The 20,503-nt window shown below is 33.7% G+C and overlaps 7 protein-coding genes across 7 annotated transcripts; 4 read left to right on the top strand and 3 right to left on the bottom strand.

Moving 5' to 3' along the window:
- Window positions 1–58: 58 nt before the first annotated feature.
- FGR47 (Fgr47p) lies at window positions 59–2,476 on the top strand. Its single transcript, XM_020222743.1, has one exon. It carries the CDS (start codon window positions 136–138, stop codon window positions 2,437–2,439), a length of 2,304 nt encoding a protein of 767 aa, XP_020077279.1. The 5' UTR covers window positions 59–135; the 3' UTR covers window positions 2,440–2,476.
- Window positions 2,477–2,795: 319 nt separating this feature from the next.
- HYPBUDRAFT_138531 (uncharacterized protein) lies at window positions 2,796–3,974 on the bottom strand (the record flags this gene model as incomplete). The annotated part of the gene is made up of 1 exon (XM_020219680.1): window positions 2,796–3,974. The coding sequence occupies exon 1, from the start codon at window positions 3,849–3,851 to the stop codon at window positions 2,796–2,798; it is 1,056 nt and encodes a 351-aa protein (XP_020077278.1). The 5' UTR covers window positions 3,852–3,974.
- A 995-nt stretch (window positions 3,975–4,969) lies between these two features.
- Window positions 4,970–8,863, top strand: HYPBUDRAFT_156861 (DNA-directed DNA polymerase gamma; the record flags this gene model as incomplete). Its single annotated transcript, XM_020222246.1, has 3 exons — window positions 4,970–5,009; window positions 5,031–8,205; window positions 8,257–8,863. 3 exons carry the CDS (start codon window positions 4,970–4,972, stop codon window positions 8,861–8,863), a joined length of 3,822 nt encoding a protein of 1,273 aa, XP_020077277.1.
- A 2,210-nt stretch (window positions 8,864–11,073) lies between these two features.
- HYPBUDRAFT_152801 (MFS transporter) lies at window positions 11,074–13,009 on the bottom strand. The gene has a single exon (XM_020221206.1). The coding sequence runs from the start codon at window positions 12,871–12,873 to the stop codon at window positions 11,107–11,109; it is 1,767 nt and encodes a 588-aa protein (XP_020077276.1). The 5' UTR covers window positions 12,874–13,009; the 3' UTR covers window positions 11,074–11,106.
- A 403-nt stretch (window positions 13,010–13,412) lies between these two features.
- On the bottom strand, window positions 13,413–15,555 carry HYPBUDRAFT_152800 (MFS transporter). The gene has a single exon (XM_020221205.1). The coding sequence runs from the start codon at window positions 15,290–15,292 to the stop codon at window positions 13,544–13,546; it is 1,749 nt and encodes a 582-aa protein (XP_020077275.1). The 5' UTR covers window positions 15,293–15,555; the 3' UTR covers window positions 13,413–13,543.
- A 789-nt stretch (window positions 15,556–16,344) lies between these two features.
- On the top strand, window positions 16,345–17,764 carry DFI1 (Dfi1p). The gene has a single exon (XM_020221204.1). The coding sequence runs from the start codon at window positions 16,393–16,395 to the stop codon at window positions 17,440–17,442; it is 1,050 nt and encodes a 349-aa protein (XP_020077274.1). The 5' UTR covers window positions 16,345–16,392; the 3' UTR covers window positions 17,443–17,764.
- Window positions 17,765–18,478: 714 nt separating this feature from the next.
- Window positions 18,479–19,968, top strand: HYPBUDRAFT_138519 (uncharacterized protein; the record flags this gene model as incomplete). The annotated part of the gene is made up of 2 exons (XM_020219679.1): window positions 18,479–19,443; window positions 19,519–19,968. Coding segments are annotated over exons 1-2 (1,308 nt in total), but the record flags the coding sequence as incomplete, so codon positions are not given.
- Between the last annotated feature and the right edge of the window lie 535 nt (window positions 19,969–20,503).

Genomic DNA, 20,503 nt, shown 5'->3' with positions numbered 1-20,503 from the left:
ATTTACCAGAAAACAGGGAAATGGCCTTTTTTTACAACCTTAACTTGAGAAAACTTTATTGAAAACCATTTTTCAACCAACTTGACTAAGGTTCAAACCTCTTATTTTCTTGCTGGTTTGCAAACTTCTTCCATAATGGATCCTTCGTCTTTGAAAAAACCCTCGGATATGAATTTACCAACTCCAGAAACTTTGGCTGCTGTATTCAATATTAACCATGATAAAAATTTGACTATTAAAAGAAGAAAATTAAATAATTCATTATCAGTTCCTAGAACTAATCAAAATAATAATGGATTTTCTATTGAATCGTCAATACCAGCACCCTTTTTACCGCCGTTCCCATATTCAAATTTGAAAAATTCTTTTGCGGCTTCTTCATTACCTCCAACTCATAATAACGTTCCTTCTTCAATAATTCCAGTGATAGAATCTCCTTTAAGAGTGAAGGACTTCTATAGTGACGTTGAAACCAACTTGGATGACCCAGACGTTTCTGATCAATTAAAATACATCATTAATCGCTTTCCTCCTCCAATTCCTCCAGTAAATCATTTCGACCCAAGTGACGATGAAGAAGAATATGAAGATGAAGAAGATGATGCTACCAACGATGGGGTTTCCATTCCCTTCATCTATCCACCTCCTCCAGTCATTGATCAAATTTCCCCTCCCCTCCCCTTACCGTTTCCTCCACCAAATTATATGCCATATTTACTAAATACTGATAGATCTACTTTAACTCCTTCAGAAGTATTTAATAAATTCTTGAAAGCTTCTAATAAACTACCAAGAATCGATATGGTGGTAGCAAGTGCCGCTGGCTCATTATTTGATATAAAAAATCAAGCTAATTTAGAAGGTTTCTCAATAAAAGATTATGAAGATTATATTTCAAAATATGGTAAACCTCTAATTCAACAAAAGAAAAAGGGTAAAAGAGGTAGAAAACCGAAAAACAAATTAAATGAATCTCAAATAATCCAACCTTCCGATTATGAAGAAGAAGAAGAGGAGGAGGAAGAAGAAGAAGAAGAAGAAGAAGAAGATATAGATGATATGTCGAATAAAGAAGATTTACAAGATTATATCGATTATGCTCTGAATATTGATACCACCAATGCTTATGATAATTATGATGACGAAAATCCCCAAATCAGTAATAATAACGTTATTATTGATTTAAAACCTCGAATTAAAATTAATTACAAATCAACTAAAAATGGATTGATCGTACCTAGAGATTCAAAATTTTTAAATCCAGCAGAATTTGACCCCAATGATGGTAATTCTTACGATATAAACTCTTCAAATTTACTAACCGGTTTATACAATAAAGATTTAATATTAGCTAATGGTACTAATAAAGAGAAAAGAAGAAATGAGTTGAAAAAGTCACTTAATAAATTAACTAACTTGAATGATGATCAACGTTATAGACTTTATATCAATAAGAAAAATCAATTATTGGACAAATTAAATAATTTAAAGAATTCTAAAATTCATTTTAATGATGAAGAAACTTCAATTAAAGATGATGAATTATCAAATATAATCAATGACTTACAAAGCAAAAGGAATTTGGAACTACTAAGATTGAAAATACATTCAAATTATGAATTATTGAAAAGTTCAATGTCATTCTATGAAGATTCAAATAAGTATTATAAAAAAATGAATAATTTATCAATCAATAAATTATCAAAATTGAAAAATTTCTTCGAGTTCCAAAAATCTACTTTTGAAGAAGTATTAAATAAATCAAATGATTATTTTGATATTAAATCAAAGGATAGCTCCAAACTTTTCAATGGGATTTCAAAACTTGACTACAACAATCAAATTAGATCACTAATGAAAGATATCTTGAATAATGAATCTCAATCAACTTCCATTTCTCACACTCCTTTAGCAACTTCTATTGATAATACTTCTTCATCAACTTCATTGGATTTATTGATGCATGATTTCATGCCTCTTATAACTTCGGAAGAATTTGATTTGATCACTGGTGACTTACCGCTGAAATTAAAATCTTCGTCGTCTTCATCAACTTCAAAAGATTCCGCAGCTAATAAACTGAAATCAAATATGAATATTAAACATCAAATTTTCCAAAGCCCCCTTTATGATAAAACTTCGGGTTCTGATACTAATGGTAATATCAGTTTTACTAGTATGAGTAATGGGAATGCCAGTGATAGTGGTGGCTCTTCAACTACTACTCCAGCTAAAAGAAGACCTGGTCGTCGGGCTGGTACTAATTCTAATTCCAATTCTAACGATAAGGATGATGATCCCGATAAACAACATACTGAAGCAGCGCTTTTAGCTAAAATCATGAAACAGTTTTTAGGTCCCGCTGCTGCTAAAAATGATGAATTGAATGAAGACTTAAATATGATGGGGGTTAAAACTAGATGGCCAGTTGGTAAATAGATCATATATACATATATATATACGGAGATCAATTGGGTAAAGCCGCGTAGTTACCGTTTTCTGTTATCGCGAAATCTATACAGGATGCAGAACAACTTGTTTATATTGAAAATTGCTAAAAAGAATAGTGTTACAGTATACGTAAACATATAATATATGGAAAAAAAAATAAAGAAAGTCAAAGAGGTAATAGCATGATTAGTTATTAAAACAAAAGATAGTAAAGGGGGAGGAGGAGAACAAAAAAAAAAAAAAATAGAAGCAGAACAATGCTATATAAGAAATAGAACAACGTAATTTAAAGTTAATATAAAGAGAGAATAAGAGAGGATAGACAGAATATTTAAATGATTGGATTAAAAATCATTTTCGAATTGGGAATAAATGGCAATAACAACACTGAATAAACCAATGACTATTGGGAAATTACCTAAACCATCAGCGAATTTACCATAAAGACCTAATTGAATTAAGAAATGATTTTTCAAAGCATTGAAAATACCCGAATAACTACTTAAAGTAGTTAAAGTACTTGAATTTTTAATAACGAAAAAGAAAATAATAACTTTTGATAAAGCAAAAACAAGTGGATCATATTCGTAAATTCTAGTAATGATTTCATCAGTTTCATCTTCAAATTCATCATCTTCATCATCAGAATCAGATAAGCCTCCAATAACGATACTTCTTCTAGTGAAGTTTACGTAATAAGAAATCAATAAAGGTAAAGCAACAGCATAAACCCCCCAATTGAAAAAGACCGAAGCAATATCAAAATCCCATAAAGCGGTAAAATCCGGAATTTCACATTCTAAATCATTTAAAATATCAAAATTATCTTTAAAAACTTGATGAATTGAGTCATTATTTTTAATTGGAACTAATGGCACATAAGTATAGAAAAAGTAGAAAACTTCAAAAACCAATTCAGCGTAATTAATAGTAACAGTACTAGATAATTTTTCTCTTAATTCATCGCTATATTCAAGTGCGGTAATACCAACTGAATCAGTAAAGTCATAAATTTTATCCTTTGTTTCTTCAACAAATTCAATGATTGGATCAATAACTTTTGATTTCAAATCAATTGGTGGGGGGCCATTGTAATCTGGATCAGCTGAATCATCTTCATCAGCTTCTTCATCTTCTTCATCAGCTTCTGCTTCCTCAGTATCAACTTCTTCTGCATCAGATGCTTCATCAACCAAGGTTTGTTGTTCAGAATTGGTGGAATCCTGGTGTTTCTGTTCAATTGCTTTGATGGTTTCCACAGCTTGGGTTGGATTTTGTTCAATATAGTTAGAAATTTTTTCAATTAAAATTTTTTTAGTATCTTTACTAACAACATGAATACCAACTTTACGAGCAACACTGGTTAAATCAGCTTTTTTGAAATTATTTAAGTCAGACATCTGCAATTCTATCAATTGTTCAATGGTTGGGTGTGAATATAACTTGAAAGCACAAAAATATGTATCTGTATATATATATATATCGATATCAAAACTGTATGTATACAAGATTGTTTATGTTTTTTTTTTTTTGTAAAGAGCTTTTTTTTTTTTTGTAAAGCTTTTTCTTTTTTGTTTTGATTTGTTTTTCTCCTGTGGAGTTTTCCTGGAATGTTTGGGTCTTTTTATTTGAAAAAAGAAGAAGAAGAAGAAAATGAAAAAGTTTTGGGTGTTTTTAGGAAATTCTTGTAATTTAAATGAAAATATAAATAATAAATGGGTAAATAATGGGGGTAGCTAATTGGCGTTTTACTCGGTTGTTCTTTTAGTTGTTTATTAATGTATATCGAAAAATAACAGAAAGCCCTTTTGTGCATTAGATTTAATATCAAAAGCACAACAAAGCCATCTCAACGTTTTGTAAGTAGTAGTACCCACCCACCAGTTCAGCATGCCCTACAAGTGTTAGTACTGTCTCCAGTGCAAGCTTCTACGCTTTCTGTTGGTCATTAGGTCTGGGTTGAGCTGTTTACAAAATCACTTCATCTAGATGTTGTTTTGTCCTCGTCCTAAAAGGGTAACCAACTGGTTTACATCAATCAGTGGCAAGGGACCCGTGCACCAGGAGGATCTTTCCATCAACAAAAAGCTACTTCTAGTGGGAATCACGGCGTCTAATTTGCGAGGAGGATGTGATGGGTAACTTTTTTTTTCTCGAAAACGATTAAAATCATAATAAACCCATCAGTGCACAATTTAACATATATAGTACGCATACCGGTTACTGATTTGGTGGAAAACAATAATACAATTGTTTGTTTCGTTGCATTATTTTGATTTTGAACCTGAGCTGACTTGCTTTGATTAGATTCTAGTTCTGTTGGAAAACCCTGTGATTAGCTTTTGGTTTCTCTATCATACTGCCTTCTTACTTGGTCATTTATCTAGCGCCCCTGTTTTCTCTTTTATACTGTATTAACCGCCCTTTTTTACAACTAGCTTTCAATCCAATCCTCAATACTAAACCTATATTATCTACAATACATTATACAATACATCCCATGTCCATATAGCACATAATGATTACTAGATCACGAATACTGCTGGCGCTGCTATCGAGTCGCTTGGCTAAACGTCTAGCGTCGACCTCAGAAGCTCCTCGCGTTAATCAAGTAGGTATTCAGTACTTATCCAATGATCTACATAGAAAAGTTTTCCCAACCGTCCCCTTGGATAAATACAAATCTCCTCCCCACCATTCCTTGGTAGAATTACTGAAATCTCATCTAGATCACCATGGCTTACTAGGTAAGAAAACCGCCATATCCAATCCAATCAAAATAGATCACTTCCCTGATTTAGTTGGCAATAAATCAGTAAGCGAACATTTCCATAAAATAGGCTCCAAGGATGCTCAACCATATTTGTCAATGGCAGAAAACTTTTTGTCAAATCAAATACCGTCTAAACCTGACCCAAAAGATTGGGTGTTTCAACCGGGCTGGACTCGTTATGAACCTGGTAAGAAACCTCAACATGTTCCTTATCCTTTAGAAGATGAATTGGTTTTCGATGTTGAAACTTTATATAAACAAACCCATTATTCTTGTTTAGCTACCGCAGTATCTTCAAAAGCTTGGTATGGTTGGGTTTCCCCATTTCTTATAAATCATAAAACGGATTCAAAATTTAATGATCATCAATTCTTGATACCTTTTGATACTAAGAATCGTCCAAAATTACTAATAGGCTATAATGTTAGTTACGATAGAGCCAGAATCTTGGAAGAATACAGCATCAAACAATCAAAAGCTTTCTTCCTTGATGCAATGTCTCTTCATATAGCAATTAGTGGTATATGTTCCCAACAAAGACCCATCTGGCAAAAGCATAAAAAAAATCAAGAAAAATTACAAGAAGAAACTGAAAATGATGAATTTGATAATTCTGCTAAAAATGATGACGATCTTTATTCTCAGTTTTCTGCTCAAGATTTGGCCAATGAATTGTTAGACGATCCTTGGTTAAATAAAGGATCCCCAAACTCTTTAGCTAACGTTGCTGATTTCCATTGTGGTATTAAAATGGATAAGAAAGTTCGTGATGAATTTGCTACTCTTGATCCAATGGATATCATCAATAACTTCAATAATTTAATGGACTATTGTGCAAAAGATGTTGACTCGACTTTTTCTGTCACGGCTAAGCTTTTCCCTGAATTTAGAACAAAAGTCCCTCATCCAGTTTCTTTTGCTGCTTTAAGACATATGGGTAGTTTAATGTTACCAACTACTAAAAACTGGAATAAGTATATCGAGACAGCAGAGAATTTATATCAAGAAAATAGATCGGGAGTGACAAATATTCTAGAAGAAAGAGTAAATGAATTAGTCAAATTTATAATAGATAAAGATGAGTCCTTGAAGCCTGATCTTGAAAATGACCCTTGGTATAAACAATTAGATTGGTCTATTAAGGAACCTCGTTTGAAAAAAAATGGTGAACCTTTCGCTAAACAAGCGTTTATGACTGGGTTTCCAGAATGGTATAGAGATCTTTTCAAAAGTCTGACGACTAGTGAAGATGGCTCCAAAACTAGAGAAATGAAAATTAGTTTAAGAACAAGAATCACTCCATTATTGTTAAAACTTAAATGGGAAGGTTACCCCTTGGTTTGGACCGATTCTTGCGGCTGGTGTTTTAAAGTTCCAATAATTGAAGATTTACTTGAAGATGTAAAATCAAAAAATTATATCGAGGCCAAATTAGATGATGGTGACTTTGAAAAATTGCACGAAGATTTATTTACTCCCGGCAATTACCAAACTTTATTTAGAGTTCCATCACCCGATGGTCCAACTAAAAGATGTGTATCAATTATGTCAAAATCTTATTTATCATTTTTTGAAAAAGAGATTTTAACTTCAGAGTACGATTATGCTAAGAATATTTTGAAATTGAACTCAAATGCATCATACTGGATGGGTAACAGATCACGCATAATGGACCAATTTGTTATATTTGCTGATTCAAAAGGCGAAAAGAATAAATTTTTTGATACAAAGAAAGAAATTAAAGAGCATTCAAATTTAGGTATTATCTTACCCAAATTATGTACTATGGGAACCATAACTCGAAGAGCCACCGAAAATACTTGGTTAACTGCTTCAAACAGTAAGAAGAGTAGAATCGGATCTGAATTAAAGGCCATGATTGAAGCACCTAAAGGATATGTATTTGTTGGTGCTGATGTTGATTCAGAAGAATTATGGATTGCATCACTAGTTGGAGATTCAATATTTGGAATACACGGAGGTTCTGCACTAGGATGGATGACATTAGAAGGTGATAAAAATGAAAAAACTGATTTACATTCGAAAACTGCAGAGCTTTTAGGAATTCTGAGAGGGGATGCCAAAATCTTCAATTATGGTAGAATTTATGGAGCAGGAGTAAAATTTGCAACCAGATTATTAAAACAATGCAATCCACAATTAAGTGATGACGAAGCATCAAAATTAGCGAAGAATTTATATGTTAAAACCAAGGGAGATTTAAGTAGTTCCAAATTTTTAAAAAGAAAATTATATCATGGAGGTACTGAATCCATTATGTTTAATATGTTAGAGTCCATTGCCTATCAAAAGGAGCCCAGAACTCCAGTTTTAGGAGCATCAATAACTGATGCATTAGCAATGGGGAATTTAAATAAAAACAATTATTTAACGTCTAGAATTAATTGGGCCATTCAGAGTAGTGGAGTTGATTATTTACATTTATTGATTGTATCGATGAATTATTTAATTGATAAATATAAAATGAATGCTCGATTGATAATAACTGTTCATGATGAATTGAGGTATATGTGTGAGGAGAAGGATCGATATAAGGTTAGTTTATTATTACAAATCAGTAATTTATGGACTAGAGCAATGTTTTGTGAACAATTAGGTATTAGTGAAGTTCCACAATCGTGTGCATTTTTTTCCGAAGTTGATATTGATAAGGTATTAAGAAAAGAGGTTGGGTTAGATTGTATAACACCATCACATCCCGATGCGATACCACCTGGAGAATCACTCGATATTAAGAAATTATTAGAAGTTTTAAAAAATAATAAGGAAGAAAATTTTTTATTGAATGGAATCAATAAAAAATTAAGTGGTATTAGATATAAACCAGGTACTAAAGAGGTTGAAAAATTAAATACTGAGCAAAACATAAATTTAAGAACTTTACAAACCAAGATTCAATTATCGATCGATAAGAATGAATGGAGGCAGGATATGAATGAATATATCCAAATGAAAAAACGGTTAATTATGAATGGAGAAATCAAAGATGAAGAATTTGCTCAAAAATTAAGGATTGATACTAAAAACATTAAGGTTAAAAGGATTAAAAAGCTGACCCCAGAAGTCAATTTAGGTATTGATGGTGACAAGTTATTGAAAGAAGAAATAGGTGAGGAAGCCAAATTGAATACTGTGTTAAAGGCCAGGAATCAATTAAGGTTGAAACCACAGACGAAGGTTGCAAAGACAACCGAGCTGTCAAACATGTCAAAGATGAAACCAAAAATTGCCCCCAAGGCAAAGCTGATAATCAAGCTGACTACAATGAAACAAGTTAAGCCAGAAGTTGAGCCACTTGTACCAATATCCACCGGGAAACTGACGGGCCAACCGCCTTCAGTGTCGGGGACAAGAATGAATGCCACCAGCAAAGTGTTTAGAGGATCGACTCGATACAAGGCGACCAGTTCGAAATCCAAAGAAACCACAATGTATTCGAGTCGAGCGAATAGTCAAGCAGCCAAAGAAGGATGGAAATCAAGCAGGTATCGACCGAGAATGATGTTTGATAACATGATTGACCGACGACCTTCCAATCAATTCATGAACTACCGGAACAATTATTCCAGTACTACTAAAAATACTTATTCTAATACTAATAAAAAAGACGTTAAATAATTGATGGCCAAACATCATTAAGCAAATTAAAATTGAGAGGATAATAGATAAGGAGAATAATTGATTATTATAATTGATGCATCATTCCTAATAATTGATGCCATGGTTATTAAAGATCATTAATAGAGAAGCTCCTGGAAAAGACCGAGAATCCTTTCAGTTGTGATAACGAATTTATGAAGGTGTATAATTAAATGTAACAATATTAAATTAAGATTCTTGTAGAACAATCGGTTCTCCGAGAGGGAAACCAGAAGAGAACGCCGGAGACATGTCAAAAAAGATGAAAGGAAAAAAAAAAAAAAAAAAAAAAAAAACAAATGCAGGAGTAAACCCGAAATACACTTACAAAATACCTCAAATTCCCAGATTAAAATAGAACAACGAAAGCCCATTAGAATAACCAACCAAGGAATCCAATTGATTACACGAGATAGCAATCATAAAATGTCTAATTGAAAGAAGTTAGAATAGTGGGAAAAGGATCTGTAGATGAAATAGACGATACCAGGTAGAGTACTCAATGAGGTATTCCAGTTACCCCATTGGGAAGCCAGCGAGAAGATGCACTAGTTTTGTTGCATGAACTACCAGAAATTCATTTAAACAAAACTAAGACAAGTAAACATTTACCAGTGATGAGTATAAGTATTCAGTAAATAAACTGTTACAATTAGCCAGGAGATAGCTGGGTGGCAGAGGGTTTTTATTCGGCAACTGGCAAAAAATGCCAGTAGAGACACGACCCACCCTCCCCCAACGACCAACGACCTACGTCCGACTCACCGGTGGCCGGTATGCCTAACCGATTGAGCCGTTCATGAGACCTGGGAAATGCAATAACTTAGTAAATTAGTACAATTACCGTTCCAGCAGTGGGCCTGGACAGTAGGTCAACCGTAGGTCCATAGTAGACCCATGGGTAGGCTGGCCAGGTACACAGGTACCGTCCAAGTATTAGTAGAGTGCTCATACTACCCCGGAATATTCAGAGTATTCATAAAATCCCTCCCCGTTAACCAGACTAAATCCGAGGGCTTTTAACTAATATCCACTCCCGGATATTCCTTTAACAAAAGTGATGGTCGTGCGCGGTTCAGCGAGCTTGATGTTTGTTTTATCGCTCAATCAAATAAAAGTTTTTTTTTTTTCTGCTGCTGCTAAACATTCTTATATTAACCAATTTCCAAAAATTTAAAGAGCTAAAGTTTTTCAATCTCTCTTCTTCTTTTTTTGAAATTTTTTTTTTCCTTTTTCTTAAGTCTCTTTTGACCAATTCATATCAATAATCAATAATGTTGCCACCAGGTGTTATCTTAGTTTTCGTCTTAGTCTTTTTAGCTTTCGTTGCAATTACTTCCATTACCGTTAGTAAAAAATTGAAAGCTAGAAAATCTCAACAAAGATATTAAGGAACTCATTATTATTGATATTGGTTATTGAGATGAATTCTGGTTATAATTGAATGCTGCTTTACGGAGAATCTCGCTATTTGATATTTCTTTACTTGCTAAAGAACCAACTTTATTGGGTTGTATGATATTTTTTGCTGCTGGGATTTCAATTTTAAAGTATCCATTGAAAGTTATAATTGGGTGTTTAATTTTGATTAGCTAATGTCGGTTAGTGTTCCTTTTTGTTCTTTTTGATTTTTTTTGACTTTAACTATTTTTTTTTTCAATATGCTATAATACGAACCTTTTTTTTTTTTCGTTCGACTGTTTTTTCATAACTTCCCTTGGGAAGTTATTTTTCTGTCTATTTGAATATTGATCTATTACACCTCCTTTACCTTAAATTGACGGGAATCAATTTATTTTGTCTTATATTTACCTTGGCTGGAAGTATCCACATCAAGTCAAACATGCCGGGAATCATGTTTGGTTTGAAGTACCCTTTTTTTCTTATTTCGAAAAACCTTATTGTGTGGGAACTCTAAGGTTTTTTGTTTGGAAACAAGAAAAAAAATTGGTTATTTCTAGTCTTTTATACAAAGGGAGTTTCTTACGTTGTTAATCAAGTGTCTACATATTAATTTAATTAATACTCTTCTATTATTATTATTATTATATACCTTTTTTTATTTACTGTTTTAATATTAATAAAATACTATTGCCAATTCGTCGTATAACTAAACCTTTGGAACTGGGCGATTTTTTCGGTAAATTAAATTAATTTTTTTTTTTTTTTTTTTTTTTTTTGACGTTTACGTCATAAGCCGTGGGGTGTACGGGTGATAAGTTCTATACGTCTATACTCTTTAGGTCTTCATCGTGTTCTTCTAAGAATAGACTCTGGATAAACCCACCTAGTGCCACCATCGAGATGAAGATCCAGGGGAAGCCTCCCAACTTCAACTTATCGAGAACAGTCATCAATTTCCCAAATAGGATTGGGGATATGAATCTCAGAAATGAGGTTGCACTTAAGTTGGTTGAATTAACCAAACTTCTATACTTGATTGGTGCTGCCCGATGGATTAACATCATGATTTGCGGGAATGCTGTTCCTTGCGCCAAGCTGCCAAAGGCTCCATTGAGATAGAATAGGTTTCTATTGAAATTATCTGAAAATTGGGAATTATATCCGTTGGTGGTGAAAATTAAAAAGGCAACGTTTAAATAAACTATTGGGAAAATCATCGTCAGAAGTCTTAGTCCAATAATGGTTCTAACGTGATGGTCTAAGACTGGGAATACAAACATATTAACCAAGATTCCGCAAAATCCATTGACTGAAAGTAATTTCCCAATCTCTTGTGAATTCCATCCAAACCCACCAGTTATTCTAAATGGGAATTTCAACTCTTGTGGTAAGTAATCTCCAGCTAAAAAAATTGGTAAAAATTCAGTATAAATTAATAAATGAAATCCAAGGACAAAATTGGCTGTAATGGTTTTCAAAACCACTGGAGTGAAAATTTCTCGATTGAAAAAAGACTTTAATACTGATTCATGAACAGTGCTGGTCATGGAGATTTGTGATTTGGTGGACTGCGCTGATTTAGAATATCTTCTGATAACGGCTGATGAAAATCTACGAGTCATGAGTGGATTAGATTCAATCGAATCGTCATCTTCATCTCTTATAGCGTCTTCATCGTAATTGTGTATTGACTCATCGTTAACCAAAGCCGGAGGTTCATCATCAATCAATGGCGTAGTTTCATCATCAATCAATGGCGTAGTTTCATCATCTGGGGTCCCGTCAACCATGGTGGAAGATGTGATTGCACTGCTCATTTTCTTAGGCTTCTTAATTTCCCATGGCCTGATAGGTATCTTATAACCTAGTTTGGATCGAATATAATCACCTAATTCCAATCCAATATCTCTTCTATATTTGACTTTATAATGAGTTTCTTCTAAAAATAATATTCCAAATATTAAACTGCAAAATAAAAACATCGATACCACGATACTAGATAATGCATAAGGAAATTTGTTCATGAATTTATCGACAAGTTTGAAAGTCAGCTTAGTAACTTTTGGATTTTCAACTTTAGTGAAATATGCTCCAATTAAGGGTCCTAACACTGAACCTAGATTCCATAGTAATGGCAACGTGGAAAATGCTACACTTTGATGTCTTCTTTCGGTAGCAATTTCTCCAATCATAACTCGAAGTGTTGAGACATTCCCATTTAATGCCCCGGCGAGACTTCTTGCGAAAAGTGCCATATAAAAATTGGTTGAAAAGGCAAATATTAACATACTAACAGCAGTACCTGATAATCCAATCATTAAAACTGGTTTTCTCCCAATCTTATCACTTATTGTACCCCAATGAATACAACATAAAAATTGAGTGAGTGCAAATGATGCCGTTAAATATCCCGAGTATTTAGAGATTGACTTATCGTCATCGGCAATCTTAAAAGACTTAATTAAAAAATATATAAATGGGAAGATAGAAGTAAACGTTAACGGCTCACTAAATCTTATGATTGACACAACAAACATTTGCCAGACTGGAAAGCCCTTCATGGCTTCCCTGAAACTTTGAGTCATGCTTGTAACAATGAACTGGTGATGACTTGTAAAGGGTCTTGATTATCCTTTTGTTATCTTTTCGATCTAAGCGAGAACGGCCCAACAAAGAATTATGAAAAACTTTTCGCTAGATATAGCCTGATGTATATAGATAATATATATATATATATATATATAATATGTATGAATATCTAGGGTTCAGAACCTATTGAAGAAAGACAAACGTGAAAATCAAAAAACTTTGTAGTTCAAATTTCAGTCTGTATTTAGCACCAACTGATAGCTAATTATTTTCTGGAAATTCCGCGCGTTGACTAGATAAAGGCGAAGAATAAAGTATTTGCCGACTCTAAACGATGACTTGTGAAATTGCAAATACAAAATGTTGACTTGATGATTCTTACTGTGACCAGAAACATAAAACCAAACCTTTTCCTTATCGGAGAAGCTATAAGTAGGATGGAGATTAAACAAATGAATTGTGTAAAAGTAAAACTAATTCATTTTCTACAAGTTTATGAGTAATTATACCTTAATATATGAGAATGAATCATTTTTTCGGTAGCCTGAAAAGGCGAAAAATTGCGGTAAAGGAACAAACTAAACTTACTAACATTACTTTTTTAATTTTACTTTATTGATGAGAATTGCGAAACAGGGTGCAAAATATCCACAGTTTCTAATGACACTAATGAGCGTCTTCATCATAATCCTTCATCGAAAGTGATTGGAAGAAGCCCATTAAAGCAATAAGAGATAGTATCCACCACATTAACCAAGATTCATCGTAAGAATCACCTAAACTCATTAGCCAACCAAAGACTAAAGGACCAACAAATCTAGCTAAGGCAGTTATACTTATTGTAGTACTATTTACATAAGCTCTATGATGTTTTTTAGCCGAACGGTGATTCAAGATCATTATTTGGGGCATACCTGTAGCAGTTGCCAAAGTTCTAATGGAAGTAATAATATATAATAAGACTGGAGTTAACCAAGGCTTAAAAATTGGATTAAAATCATGAATGGTGAAAATTGTCCAAGGGACTAAGAAGTAAACCAATGGGAGGATTGCAGCTGAAAACCTGAAACCTCCAAGAGTCCCCAATTTGCGATCAATATAAGGGAAAACTAAGAGTACGATAATCATCCCCATTATACCGGTCGAGGAAAATAAAACCCCAATTGAGCTTGTGTCCATCCCAAACCCACCTCCTATTTTAAAGGGGAACTTTAGATGGGATGGTTTGAACCTTGAAGCAAGAAAAACAGGTAAGAATTCCGAATAAATATTTGAATGTAATGAAAGTAAAAAATTAGCTACGATAGCTTGAACTACTGCAACCGTAAAAGCACCTTTATACAAGTCTTCATCATTGAAATCTTCATCGTCATTTGATTGAGAATAAGTTCTCACAATGGCCCTTGACATTGATCTTGACATAAAAGGATGGAAGCTAGCAACATCTTCTTCGTCATCATCTAAAACGTTGGAGTTCAAGGAATCATCTCCATCACTAAGTGGTTGACTATGAACCGAAGAGGATTCAATTAAAGGAGTAGATTCATCATTTTGCAATTTTACATAGGATGGGAAGTGGGATTGCCAAGGTCTCAAAGGAGGTATTATACCGAAAAGTTTATATAAAAACCAATCACCCAATTCAAGACCATAATCTTTATTCAGACGTAAATGATCATGGGTTTCTTCTAAGAAAAAAAACCCACAAATACAACTAAACCAAAGAAATAGTGAAACTACTATATTCGATAATGCATAAGGATGTTTAGTTATGAAATTCTCATAAATCGAAGAAGAAGATGTAGAACTAACAATTTCAGATTCATAAGGACTCTTGGGATTTGGTCTGGTTAACAAAGAAGAACCACCAATGGCGGGACCAATGGTTGAGCCTAGATTGAATAAAAGAGGTAATAAACTAAAAGCGGTTGCTTGATGTTTTCTTTCAACGGCAATTTCTCCAATGACCGTTCTCAAAACTGATATATTACCATTTAAACAACCAGCCAAGCTTCTTGCAGCAAGAGCCATATAAAAATTAGTACTAAATCCAAAAGAGATTAAACTTATTGAGGTTCCAATTAATCCACATAACAAAACTTTCTTTCTACCAATTTTATCACTTAATTTCCCCCATCTGACTGCAAATAAGAATTGGGAAAGGGAAAAAGATGAAGCTAAATACGCGGTGTATTTTGGAATATCTTGTTCAGTGGGAGCTATCTTAAAGTCTCTAACCATATAATAAACGTATGGAAATAACGAAGTGAAACTAATTGGTTCGCTAAATCTTATTAATGATACAATAAACAACTGCCAGTACGGGAAATCCTTCATGGTTTCCCTAAAAGTTAGCGACCGCTTACTCAACGCGGAGCTTCTCCTGGAAACCTTAGTACTAGATGGTTCTGTCATGGTTGAAGAAAAAGCTGTAGTTGGATTAGAGTTGAGTTTTCCTTGAAAATTTTGCTGACTTATAGTGGAATTGTAGTTGGATTGTAAGATTACTGATGGCTGCCAGAATTACCGACTAGTCGTGCAATCTTATCGTGCCTCAGTTTTATCGAAGTATATATACAATACCATAGAACCAATGTCAAAGTACGAACGAAGATTAACATCGAATTATTCAACATAAACGTATTCAACATTAACTTTTTTTAACATTAACGTATCAAATAGATTTACTCATTTAATATATTAACATTACTAAATTAACGTTAATACATTAACGTATAGAATAAATTAACTCATTTAAGAAATTACCTAACCGTTATACTCATCATCGGCGCATCTGTTAAGATCAGTACATCTCATACACTTCCAATACACTCAGTTGTAAACTGAGTTATCTAGTTGTCACTTCAAATACACTCCGTTGTAAACTGAGTTATCTAGTTGTCACTTCAAATCAATAAAGAAAGAAATCTAGAATTGGGCATATTCATACACCAAAGTAAACAACACGAAATCTCGAGAAACGAACACTGACAAAGCCATATTTGACTATTAACTTTTGAATTAATTACGATATTGTAAGTTGGTTAGTAACCGTCTAAGATCACTTTCTACCATTGAAGGCGCAGCCCAATGGGAATTCGCCCTGGGTCCTTTTACTCTACTCGTCTAAAATAATGACTATTGTACTAATTGGTGGGTTCCCTTCTACTGTAAGTTATCGTAGAAATAAGAGAATTATAAGAGAATTATAAGAGATAATGGTTTGTTCCAATCTTTTGTCACCCGTTGATTTAACTTTGGGTAGATAGATTACTCTGGGTTATTTTTAGTAGTAACTAGCGTGTATTAAAAGAGAAAGGCACCTTTAATCTTGAAAGGAAAACAACGAGTGGAAAAAAAAAAAAAAAATCAATTTTTTTTTATTGAGAAAGTGGTCGCTCTTCTCGATAAAAGTTTTCAAAACAGTGTCATTCAAGTATATATATATATATATATATATATAAACATACAATAATTTTGGATACCCCTGGTGTTTTTCTATGGATAGAGCCAAAATGACCACCTCTCAGACTGCTCGTTCGTTTATAATACTTTCGATAATCTCGGTTGTTGGGATATTATATGTTTTAACGCTATTTCCAGAACACAATTTATTCTCCTGTTCCCATAAAATAAATGAAACCACTAATCATATAACACAACAAGAAGAGGAAGATGAATCTTTGATAGACAGAATCTTCCAGTATCCCTTGGGGATCGGCATGAAGTATTATTACACTCCTTCTATAATTAAAAGAGATGATAATAATTCCTCAACTAGTGCCAGTTCAACTTTTACCAGTGAACAGTCGGCTACTGAAAGTAGTTTTGAAACCAGCACCAGTTCTTCTAGTTCCTCTAGATCCGCAAGACCTTCTTCTACTGCGTCATCTGCACCTCAAACATCTTCGGGTACTACCACCAGGGAAACCACATCCAGTTCTTCCGAACCAACCACCACTGATAATTCAACCAGTGACTCCAATGATTCTTCCACCACCGATGATTCCAATGACTCTTCCACCACCTCCACCAACGACGCATCTTCTACATCTGATGATTCGTCTACGTCTGATGACTCTTCCACTACCGACGATGCATCATCTACATCCGACGACTCTTCTACTACCGACGACTCTTCCTCCACTTCCGACGACTCCTCCAGTCTGACTAGCCACCGTCGAACATCCAAAAGTACCAGTCTTACCACCATTAGTTCCCAAAGTGATGGTAAAACCGTGGTGGTAACCCAAACTTCGGTTTACACCGCCAATTCGTCTTCTGAACCTTCGGCTTCCAGTGGGAATAATAAGAGTAATAACGATAGTGGCAACGGCTTGACCCGAACCAACAAGATTGTCGTTGGTGTTGTTGTTGGGATTGGGGCCCCAATCCTTCTTGGTATTGCTGCTTTATTATTCTACTTCAAAAAGAGAAACAGTAAAGATTATGAAAATGGTGGATGGACTTTCTGGAGATCAAATGAGAAAAATGGTGAAGACAATTTCCTCAATGGTGAATTGGGTGTGAGAGACCGTAATATCAACCAAGGATCTAATTTTTAATTAAATACCCTAATTTATGTAATAGAAATGTATAACTAGACCAATTAATGTACTCCACGATCTCCCCGTTTGCAGATCCGTACCTTTTGCTCTTTGTTTTTTTTGTCTTCTTTTATCGGCATACGCACGACTGTGCCGCCTAATGGAGTGGGCGGGCGCACGCCCGCCGTGTTCGTCCAGCCGACAATTTTATTCATTAATTTGTTGTATTCGGTGTATTTGTTGTATTTTCAAATATTCATATACACTTGTGTACACTAATACACTTATATACATTTATATACACTTATATACATTTATATACACTTATATACACTTATATACATTTATACACACTTATATACACTTGTATACATTTATATACACTTGTATACATTTATATACACATACATTTATATACACTTATACGGTACATACGCAAATCCATCAGTGAAGGCAACAGTCGTGCCATTCGCCATAGAAATGTCTCAGACACTAAAAAATTTCTAAGACAATAACAAACACTGTCAGCAACTTGGACAAAACCAACGGGAAAAAGTAGAGTAGTGTGGGAGGACTGCAGTGCTAGCGGATTGGAGGACTGCAGTGCTAGCGGATTGGGGTACTGAATAAAGTATGGAGAATTAAAAGTGTACGGAATCCCGATGAGCAGCTGAGAAACGTCAGGTCTCTGGCACCAGTTTATACAGGCTTCTCATAAGGGATCGTAATTCTGAGACATTATGGACAATTCATATAGCAATTAAGGATGTCCGTTTGCATTGTGTTTAAAGAAAGTGTCTAAGAAATCGCCTTGTTTGTTTTGGTTTCACTTTGGCCAATTCTCCATTGCTCTTCACTTATTTTACTTTATTCGTTTTTTTTTTTTTTTTTTTTCTATTTTTTTTTTCTATTATTTTTTGTCTTTCTCTTCACTATTTTGCTGACTTCAAAGCTAATCCTTAAAATAAAAAAGAAGGTCCAACATAACTGAAGTTAGTGGTCCAGATATCCCTTTATTTTGTATTAGCTACTCTTTTTTTTCCTTTCAGTTACTCTTTTTTCTCTCAAGTTACCCATTTTATTTTCGATAGATCTTCAATTGTTAAAAGATTTGCAGTTTTGATTGTCAATCCTTTTTTTTTGACTTGACATGAACTGACCATGGTGAATATTTCATCTTTATTAAACCACAGTGGATCGGAAGATGATAGACCTATTCCGGTCAAACAGGAACACAAGTCTTCTGCTTCCAATTCTTTCAATTCAACTTCCAATTCTTTCAATTCAACTTCCAATTCTTTCAATTCAACTTCCAATTCTTTCAATTCAACTTCCAATTCAACTTCCAATTTGACTTCCAATTTGACTTCCAATTCAACTTCCAATTCAACTTCCAATTCAACTTCCAATTCAACTTCCAATTCAACTTCCAATTTGACTTCCAACTCGGCCCCCAACTCGGCCTTCAGTTCGACTCCTTCAAGCTCCATCAATACTAATCATAAGATTAGAAAACAAATCCCAAAATGTAAAATTAATAAACGATTATTATCACAAAAAAAATTGGTACAAATTGCAATAAGAAGAAAAACTTTTCCCAAGAAACTCAAACCGGCCCAGTTATCTGACGAAGAAGACGATGAATGGAATGACTTGAATTCTAATTCAAAATTACATATAAAGTCATTAGAAGCTGGTCTTCGAGTTAAATTAACTTTAGCTCCATCTCTAATGGAATTATATCAATCATTAACTCCCCATAATAATCGCCAAATTGATATGAATCAATTACAATACGATGGAGAAACTAAACACGAAAAAGTATCTCCAAGTATCGAATTAGATAACCAGGAAATGACTAATAAAAATACTTATCATAAAATTAATAAACTGGGTAAACTGGGGAAATTAATAAGTAAATCAGTTCAATTGATTGACAATAATTTGGTTAACCTTTCTAAAACTTCAAATAAAGTATTACAAAATTACTTTAGTGATTCAAAAACAAACGATGACAATGTCGATCACTCAAAAGATGTTGATTCAATTAGTTCTCCTGCATCTCCAGTAATTTCTAAAAAAACTAATCAAAAGAAGAAACTATCCGCTCCTTCGTTTAATTCTTTATCTACTGCTGTTCATGTTTTATTTGGTTTAAGTGAATTCACTCTAGTAAGAGTAACAAGATCAACAACTACTAATTTGGAAGGTTCAGTGGTTTTAAAATTAGAAACCGCTAAACCGGGTGATTATAAACTATTTGATGATAGTGAGTTTCTAAGTGAAATGATCCATAGTATCGGTCATAAAAATACAGTTCCTTCGAATCTTTTTTTGAAAAAAATTGTCGCTAGACCTCGTTATAAATCTGATATGAAAATTTATCTTATCCCTAAAAACTATGATTCTTCTCTTTATGTTGATGAAAGAATGTTTGAAAGAGACTTAATAAATGGTATTATTGATTTTGAAAAACCCTTGGATAGAAATATCTTCTCAACTTTTAATCCTCATAATATCTTATTGGATTTTAAAAATTTATTAGACTCAAGTCAAAAATTGAATGATCTTAATAAATCAGATAAATCTCCTCTTAAATTAAATTCAGATGAAGCTATGTCTCCCTCTTCAAGCTCTGCTTCTGGTGGTTCTGCTTCTTGTTATTCTTCTCAATTTACTCCAATACTGGAAAATTCAAATAGCAGAGCAAGCTATATCTCAAATGATGATTTAAATTCTCAAAGATATTCCGATTCTTTACCTTTGCCTCCTCCTACTTCGTCAACAAACTCTTCTACTTCATCGTCAGCAAATTCAAATTCAACCCCAATGCTGGAACTTAACCGTTCTGCTCCTCCCCCAACTCCAACTTCATTATCTTCCCTGTCATTACCTTTACTGAAATTCATTTATAGACCTTTACATTCAAATAGAATGCCGCCCTTAATTCCTCTGGGGATTCCTTTCAATAATGAAAAAGTTGGTGATTCTAAAAATAATTTAAGAAATTCAAATGAATCAGTAAGTTCAGGTTCTTCAGGTTCTTCAGCTTCTTTATTAAGTGATTTTAATCAGAGAA

The sequence above is a fragment of the Hyphopichia burtonii genome, assembly GCF_001661395.1.
Source record: "Hyphopichia burtonii NRRL Y-1933 unplaced genomic scaffold HYPBUscaffold_3, whole genome shotgun sequence".
In the NCBI taxonomy this organism is placed as follows: Eukaryota; Fungi; Ascomycota; class Pichiomycetes; order Serinales; family Debaryomycetaceae; genus Hyphopichia; species Hyphopichia burtonii.
Note: the sequence above shows the minus strand (reverse complement) of the source record. Positions and strands in the feature narration are given on the sequence as shown.